Source organism: Pundamilia nyererei, unplaced genomic scaffold (assembly GCF_000239375.1).
Source record: "Pundamilia nyererei isolate P.nyererei 1_Seehausen unplaced genomic scaffold, PunNye1.0 scaffold00135, whole genome shotgun sequence".
NCBI classification, from domain to species: domain Eukaryota; kingdom Metazoa; phylum Chordata; class Actinopteri; order Cichliformes; family Cichlidae; genus Pundamilia; species Pundamilia nyererei.
Window position 1 is genome coordinate 152948 of NW_005187536.1, and position 9171 is coordinate 162118.

The following is a 9171-nucleotide window of genomic DNA, read 5'->3' on the forward strand; positions in this document are numbered from 1 at the left end:
CACACACACACACACACACACACACACACACACACACACACACACACACACACAGCCAGATCACATCAGAAAGTAAAGCCGATGACCCGGGCGGGCGAGGGCGCCCCAGAGGAAGACTCCGGGTCCAATCTCAGAGAGGGAACCGCGTCTCAGGAAGGATGAGCTGTCGAAGGACCCCGAGGAGGTGTGTTGCCATAGTGACCAGTGTGGGCTGTTCTTTTTCTGGCTCCCGCTGCAGCATGCGGGCCACATATTGGGATCTGGTTGCCACGACAACCCAAACACTCCAGTCGGCCACATTGCAGAAAAGGAGAAAGACGGAGAGCAGAGGAACAGAGAGTGGGATGAGGATGGTTTGAAGAACGGGGACGCAAGTTCGGTTCGATCGTGGCGTCGAAGCCTTCGGCGTGCTGCGGCGTGCTGCGGCGTGCTGCGGCGTGTTGCGGCGCACTTTTAGTTCTTTCATTCTTTTAAACCACACACAGCCAGAGTACAGCACGGGCGCCAGAACGAGCCACGGCGGCCTGAGAGCAAAACAGAACCACCCCCTTTAACTAGATTCTTTGTTTGATACTTTCATTTATTATATTTTTTATGGTCATTTCAAAAAACAAATAAAACGAATACTAGAACAAATAAGTCTCGGTCGTTGTGTCCTTGGGCGAGACACTTCACCTGTGTCTGCTGGTGCTGGTCAGAGGGCCCGGTGGCGCCAGTGTCCGGCAGCCTCACCTCTGGCAGGTTTGTGGGTTTGTTTTCATCACTCTGATGATGTCAGAGAGCATAGATATTCTTAATATGGTCATCCACACCCCGCTCTGGCTCCACCTACCCCTCTGTTCTTATCTTTTAATCTTAAGGAGGATGGTTTGAAAAGAATGAGGAACACGAACCAACGGATTTCTCCAAAGCTCCTCTGACTCCAAGTAAACATATCTTTCTGGAAATGAGCACAGCAGATCCCGCCTTGATCTCCCTGTGAGGAAGAGGAGGGGGAGGCCAGTTTGGGGTATTCAGTGCTACAAATCAGCTGACCCAGCTGTTCGTGTGCCTCTTTTTCAAGGAGGTGCCTCTGAATGTGCCAGAGATGCAGAGTGAAGCATGAGCCCAGGCTTTTTAAGTGCAGCGACACACACACATGGGGAGGTGGGCGGGGCTTCTGCGCCTGGACGTCCACTCTCGGTGACGTCATACAGACCCAAGAACAGAAAAACCTGCAAGAAATGAAACTTTTGGCTCACAGGCATTATTTGTGTGACCTCACCGATTGTTTAATATGAGCATTCGCCATGGAAACGGTAAAAAAAGGATGATGGATCCCCTTTAATAAACCACATGCTGCTGTATTGTCTCCTGTTAAATGGGCGCTGTTCGGGGAGTTGATATATAAAGTTGGTATGAATAAGTAAACCGAAGGCTTTTGTTTGTTTGCTGCATGTAACATGTGTGATGTGTAAACGTAGCGTCCAAACGGCGAGCTTTCGTGCCGGATCAGCTGTCTGTTTTTCCCGATCGCTTCCCTGCGTGCGGTCCGCGCAGCGTGACCTTTAAAGTATACGGCTATAAGAGGAGCCAATTAGCATTCTCCTCTGCCTGTGATTGTTGCTATGGAGATAGATGTGTTACCATGGCGATACGGCGAGGCAGTATTAAAGAGGAACACAGCGGCTCTGATTCGCACAAGAAACGATGGTCAGTGCTTGGTTTCTTCTGCAGGGTGTGTGTTTGTGTCACGGTGATCCCGTGGGGTTTAAATCCTACCAACTTCGATTTTTCCATCATGGTTGGACCTTTTTTTGTATTTTTCTTCTCCCTGATGAATCGACGAAAGAGAGAAGATCTCTTGTGTTTATTCAGTGTCTAATAGAGACACTAAAAAATGTTTTCATAAGATGTGATTTACCAAATGTGTCCAGCAGAGTAAAAAGAATTAAACTGCTGTTACTTCTTCGCTCTACCCGTTTCATAACATAATTACACAAACAGGGTTCTGTGTTGTGTATCCCCAGGATGCAGAGCTCAGTGAAACATGCTTAGCGGTCTCCCAGATAAAATGCAATTCCTTGTTTTGGCGTGAGTGTGGTTGACATTTGAAAGTGAGGAATTCTTTGTGAGCTTTAGGTCTTAACTGAGGTCAGGGTGAATACCCTCAGTTGGTCTTCAGTGCCCTCCATCATGAAGAAGAAGTCTTTGTGTAAAAGATTACATAAAAACATAAAGGAGCATTTGTAGTGGGCTGGTATCGGCTGGCTGTTGACGTATTGGTGTAAAGACGTTGCAGAAAAATGAGCTCGGGGTAATCGGACGACGGTATCATCGGTGTTTGTTCAGCAGAGCAGATCTGATGTCGTCTGTAACGCTCGCGGTCTGCAGCACATGCAGCAGAGCAGCGTCACTGCTGCGGAGTCGAGCCGTGTCTAACTTCCCCTTTTAAACGTGTTGTATTTACACCGTTGCTCCAGCCAGCCGGAGAATCCTGGATGCAGGACGTTGGGAGTGTCCGGCGGCGTCTGGTGTTGGGAGGGTAGCGTCGGGTCCTGTAGTTCGAAAGGCTGAAGCTCTGTGGATCAGACTGACGTTACACCGTAGGTCTGAGTTTGCAGAGCGGACCCACGGCAGGATTTTCACTGCCTGTCAAGAATTCTGATCCCATTGCTCATCAGCGTGTGCACATCTCAAACATCTTTACTGTATCTGCATCTCCAGAATCCAGCACTGCTCGTCCACTGATGATCTTTATTTTCTGTGTGTGTGTGTGTGTGCGTGTGTGTGCGTGCGTGTGTGTGTGCGTGCGCGTGTGTGTGCGCGCGTGTGTGTTCAGAGCGAGCAAAAGAGGGAAATCACTCAGATTCAGTACGTGGCTTGGCCCGACCACGGCGTTCCCGACGACTCCACTGATTTCCTGGACTTCGTGGCTCTCGTACGGACCAAACGGGCTGGACAGGACCAGCCAATGGTGGTGCACTGCAGGTACGGCCATTCTGTGTGAACCATGTGACCATGGCGAGCCAAAGATTACAGGATAAAAGTTAACCTGTCTGAGCTGGAAACGATGGATGTAGTGAAACGAGTGACTCAACCAAACAGGTTTACTTCCAAGAAAAGTTCCAGTTTCCGTTACCAGAAAATGATTTCTCTCCTTTCCCAGGTCTCAAATGTTTGAACACCTCTCACCTGCCCCTCATTACTTCCTTCAGGGCAATTTGTTATTCCTTAAGTCCCGCCTCCTTCACAGCGTGGGCAGTACCGTGACAATATAGCGCACAAATGATATCCATAAAGTCTCAGAATTGTTGGAATTTAGCTAATTTGCTCCTTACAGAGATTTTTGTTACTTCGTTAAATAATTAGTGTGTGTTATTAACAATCAAATGATCTTTCTTGATTTTTTTCCAGCGCTGGGATTGGTCGGACGGGCGTTCTGATCACCATGGAGACGGCGCTGTGTCTGATGGAGTGCGGTCAGCCGGTGTATCCTCTAGAAATTGTCAAGACCATGAGAGATCAGCGGGCCATGATGATACAGACGCCTGTGCGTACGCAGCACCGTCCGCTTGCTCTCCGACGCTGTAAACTTTAAAAGCTTAAACGCTGCCTCCGCTTTTCTTTTCAGAGCCAGTACCGCTTCGTGTGCGAGGCCATCCTCAAGGTCTACGAGGAAGACCTGTTCAAGCCGCTGAAGACGGCCCTCTACCAGCAGAGAGAGAAGGCGGCCGACGAGAAGGAGGAGGAGCGCAAAGAGCAGCAGAAAGCGGGAGAGGAGCGAGACGAGGCGGCGACGGCAGAGAAAGGGGAGGCGGCCAAGGTGGAGATGCTGGAAGAAGAGCTGGACGGAGAGGATGACGACGAAGTCGAGGTGCTGGATGTGGGAGAAGTGACAGAAGAGGGGGAGGAAGAAGAGGAGGAGGAGGAAGTGGAGGAGCCGAGCGTCGCCAGTGCCACCAGCGTGACGAGCGAGACCAGCGCGAACCCCGATCCCGCTAACCCGTGACGTGGGTGGGCGGGGCTCACCGGGAGGAGGCCGGACGAGAGAACAAAAGCACTGTTGCACTTTAAGCTGACAAAAAATGAAACGAACAGACAAACTGACACGAAAACCTTTGGACGTGATGAGTTAAAAAACCCAGCTGTGTCGAACAGGTACCTTTAGGGGGAGTTAATGTTCAGGGTAACGAAAAGAAGAATCAAAGAATGAACGAGATGATAAAACGTGGATGGGGAGTTGCTGTAGTGCCATAAGTACGAAGGGGAAGGGCGGCCACTGTGGATGGAAAGCCTCCCCTCCGCTCTCTCTCTTATTATTTTCGTTTTTTTAAGTCCCAAAGGGTTGCCCTGTCCCCTTCGGAGTGAGTCTGCCAGACGGACCTGCCTTTTTTTTTTTTAGTGTCCTTTTAGCAGATAAAGAGAAAAACCTTATCTTTTGTTCCTCAGAGTATTTATTGTGTTTTAGTTTGTGTCAAACCCTGTCCACTGAACAAAAAAACGCTGTATGTTTTGTTTGTACAAGTCTAGAGCTTCATGCTTTCCTGATTAAATCTTAGGTAGTAAAGTAGTGTGATTCCTCTTCTTCGAACTACTTCTTTATTTCTTTTGATTTTTGTGGTTTGGGGGGGGCAAAAACAACAACCGTGATTTAATTTATTGTACTTGCTTTGATCTTTCTCGTCTCGCCTCTCGTTCGGCGCTGGGGGGAGTTTGGTACTCGATCCTTCTGTGAGCGGTGTGTTTGAGCCCACAGACGCACACGTGGACGTCGTTTGGCGGGGTTTTTGATCCTCGTCACCACAACTCCAGTCCGCTTTCGCTCACTTTCACGCTCCTGCATCGATTCGCTTCTCACTAAAAACCCCGGTGTCCTCGAGCCGGACAGCGTCCCTCCGACCAGAGGGGCGCACCGTGGATTAGGATTAATGTGGAGCCTGAAGTCTTCATCGTGGCAAAGATGGTTTCTTTTAACCGAGCTGGATCCCGCCGGGCGGTACCTTCTGCTGAACCCGGTCCGAGCAGGTCATGTCAGTGTTTTAGCTTCAAATCGTCAGGAAGCGCCACATTTTCCTCACCGTCTACCTGAAAACGCCATTCATGTTTTATATATGCAACCTGTAGAGCCCAGTTACAGATGTGAAGCTACAGCAACATAAACTCTGCTGCAATGAATTTGAATGTGTTCATTTGGTGATTAAGGTTTTTTTTTAATTACACTGCGGGAAGTGAAGATGATTAGAAAATTCTTCAGGAATGTTCGATTGGCCACGAAACGAAAGTGATTCCCACGTCTCCTGCAGTATCCTCTCATGTTTCACACCTCTAATCTCTGGCCACATCAAATTCTTAATCAAATATAGTCATTTGAGTTAATTGGTCCATTTCATTTTGCAAAAGAAGAGTCAGACTTTATGTCTGTATGCTTTATGTGCGCCTGAAGCAGAGATCCTGGAGAAAGAAAGCCTGGATATGTTGACCTTGCTTCCTCAGGCTGGAAATACTGGTCTTCTTTATGCAACTCAGATAGTTCTTGCTTTCTTTGCACAGGTCTTTAATGTTTAAAGGAACAGGTAGAGGGTCAGACATCTGTGGGTGAAAGCTGCTACAAGTTTTGTGCAATCAGTATTGTTTTTTTTCACCCCCCACAGCATTTGCACAATAGTAGCAAACTTTAATCGCTCCCTCCATCGATCTCCCCGCGTTTAGTCTTTTTGTTTTTTCAGCCCAGACCGGAGCAAACCCGGGTACATGCTGACAGTCCAGGTGGAAGTGTGGTTACTCTGAGCAGTCACGCGATTCAGCGTTAACCTGAGAAAAACTCGCTGTGAGAGGTCTGACAGCAGCCTGTGCGTGAGAGTTGTTTACAGAAGCAGCACAAACACAACATTCAGCCGATATTTCCCTTTTTGTTGGTTCTCTTTTCCCTAAACGATACCTCATCTTTGTAAGACATGTTTAGATTTTGAGTGAGACTAAACAATTTTCGTATTTTCATTTCACAGAACCCAGGTAGTCGGTTTTATTTGTAAAAACCGGTGATGCTGCTGCGCTCGAGTGTGGCGATGAGTTTCATCTCGGCTCTCGCAGCGGATTCTGCTGGAAACAAATACCGCTGTGTGTGTGTGTGTGTGTGTGTGTGTGTGTGTGTGTGTGTGTGTGTGAGAAAAATACGAATGTGTGTTTTCGGTTTTCGTCCTTCGTTACCTCTTCCTCTCTGTTCCTCAGCCATCTCTAACATGTACTTTGGCAGCTGTCTGCTCTCAGCCTGCTTGCCTGTAAACTGGAATGAAAGGTTGAGCCGTGAAGCCGCAGACCTGCTCCAACCTGATCTCAAGTTTCTGGAAAAAACAAGACAAAAGAAACAAAATAAGAAATAGAAAGGGAGCCTTCCTGAAGTGTGGTTTAAAAAAGAAACTGGTTGAATCTTCGCCTGTGAAACAATTCACTTTGTGCTCATGCCTCCTTTTCGAACAGCTGAATCATCCTTGGCCACATGTAGAGGTGGGATTAAGAAGAGCCTGGAAACTGCTTTCCTCTTCACTCTTTTCTTTCTTCCCTCCTCCTCCTTAATCTCTCCCGTGTTGCATCCCTCTCCCAAAATTGGCCTAACACACTTCAGTCATTTCTGCAGAGCCCACGCAACATCCACAGTTCTCTCCTCATTGTTTTCCCCAGCTGCCTCTTTTTGGATCATTATACATGGATCCCACTCTCTGCACGGCCTGGAGGCGAGTGACACATCCGTGCAGAATACCGTGGGTACAGTATCAAACAGCCTGTTTTCCACAGAAGGACAAACTGAGGCTAGTCATGGGAGGGCCGGCGATTTTTTTTAACTTTTGCTTTTATTGACAAACGCGCCGCAGGCCCACATCTGTGAGTGTGCACTCTGGAAGAAGTGAAGCTTTTGTTTTTGGCAGCAGAATTAAAAGTGCCACCAAAAAAAATACAAAAAACTCGTCATGAGACGAGAAAACGTGCGGTGAGAGGTCGATGACGGAGGATTCGAGCCGTCTGTGTTCGACGTGTTTTTGTTGACACGTAATCGGTACTGTCTGTGTATCCAAGGTTACTGAGCTGAAGTAGTGTGGAGGGGCGCGGGGAGGGCTCGGGGTGTATTTTTGTAAAGATAACGAAGAAGAGACAGCACTTTGTAGAAGGCTGATTGGCAGGTAGTCCTACTGAGAGAAAGATGAGGCATAAAGCATTGTTCAGATGTTCTTCTTTTTAATTTATCTTTTTAAAATTTTGTTTGAAAATAAGACACCTGTAGGGATCAAGAATAAAAAAGAACTAACTACACAGTGCCACTTGCTAATTTTGTGTAAATAGTACTAGAACATGTAAATATAATGTTGTATATGAAAAAAAAACTTTAAAATAAAAGGGAAAATCATTTGTGAGCAGAAAGATTTTGTTTCTCTTTTTATTTTTTTCTCTCCTTTGGATGATTCAAATGTGACACATGGTGTGTATTTCAACAATGCTCTTTCCAACTTTTTTTTTTCTTTCTCATTTTATTTGAAAGGTAATCTATAACAGCGAGTGTTATATATAATGAACCACAACGTCATGAGAAATGTTTTACCGTATTATACCCTTGGTTAACTTCTACCTGTGTCATAAAATCCTTTGTCCTCAGTTGCTTGTTCCTCTCTGGTATCTTGGTTTTTACAGTGCTTTGGACATGTCTATAAGCTTGATTATGAACAATTAAAGCTTGTCTGTCAAAGCATGGAGACGTGGCTTCGGATCACCTTGCTTTTCCACACTGTAAAAGTGAGGTTGGGCAACGTTAGAGCGACCGGAGGCTGAAGATCTCGACTAGAATTATTTGGTGCCGTTTTAAGCGTAGAGTGAAGCCATCAGTCACACAAGGGAGACACAGTGCTGATGCTGTTAGTTGTAGCTGGAGAAAATGATGTTGGACCCCAAATGCACACAGTGTTAATATAGATAGACTTTCTGGGGTATAGCACCTGCCTCCATCTCCTCCTATCCCAGCAGCATCCTCTGTCACACCAACCCTCTGCATGTCCTCTTTCACTACATCCACAAATCTTCTCTGAGGTCTTTCTCTCTTCCTCCTGCCTGGCAGCTCCATCTTCATCATCCTTTGTCCAACATATCCACTGTCCCTCCTCTGCACGTGCCCTGACCATCTGTACTCATTTCTTATCCAACAGAAGGTCTTAGCATCTTCATCTTTGCCTCCTCGCCTGCATCACTGCCGATCTCGCTGCCTTCTCTTTCACTCTCGCTGCCACCAATCCACTTCTATCACTCACAGTTTTCTGGGGTATAAAAATCTGTTTGGGTTCCAGATGCAAACATGTGGTCAGTGTGCTGCATTAGGATGCAGTGCAGCAGTGCATGTGCACAATTTCAAAGGCACAAATGGTGCATATGCACTTAGTTTAGTGATATTCACCCATTTTTTACGTGCAGGGGGATCGGATTTGAGTGGCAAAGCTGTAAAACTTTGAACATTAATGTGCAAAAATCTGAAGACAGCTGAATCTTTTCAGATCTTAATCACAATAATATAGAAATGAATCAGGATAAGGCATTGTTTTAGCATTTTAAAGGCCTTTTGACAGAAGTCTGCCTGTGTACCTGGCCACAAAACCTCAAAGATGGGCTAAATTTAAAGGCACAGCTGTATTCATATGTGCAGGAAACAAAACTCTAATTTCAAATGAAACTGCATCAGTTTCTCAGAGGAGATGTTTGCTTTCCAAGTGCCTCTTTAGGTCTAGGGGCCAAGAAAGTTAAACCTATTTACTTCCAGAGTAATTTCTCGTGATATTTTTCTTTTTCTTAAAAAGGTCATTTCCCGTTTTTCCACAGCGTTCATTACTTTCTGTCTAGATATAGTAATGTTTGGGCACACCAATTCCATTAAATGAACCGGCAGTTCCTACAGCAACCAGTAGGGGGTGCTGCTGTTAAACAGTGGCCATACTTTATAATTCGAGTTCAGAAAAATGAAATGAGTGGTTAAATCCTTAAGCGCTGCAGCTTTCCAAAAGCATGCAAGCTGTTGCGAGTTACACGTTTACACATATTTGATTTTACGTGTACCAGCTCAGCAGCCCCTTTCTCTTCTCTCATAAATAAATGAAGTAGAAACTGAAATAAAGTAAATATAAATTGCAAAGAAAATGACCGCTTAATGACTTTTTT

General features: G+C 46.2%; 1 protein-coding gene across 1 annotated transcript in view; it reads left to right on the forward strand.

Annotated features, from left to right (window-relative positions):
* Positions 1–7322, forward strand: part of ptpn4a (protein tyrosine phosphatase non-receptor type 4a) — a 70273-nt gene extending 62951 nt beyond the window's left edge. Inside the window, exons 25-27 of the mRNA XM_005743728.1 lie at positions 2822–2970; positions 3397–3532; positions 3614–7322. Of these exons, the coding sequence (XP_005743785.1) occupies positions 2822–2970; positions 3397–3532; positions 3614–3991 (663 nt within the window). The 3' untranslated portion in view covers positions 3992–7322. The remainder of the gene's footprint in view (positions 1–2821; positions 2971–3396; positions 3533–3613) is intronic.
* Positions 7323–9171: the final 1849 nt, after the last annotated feature.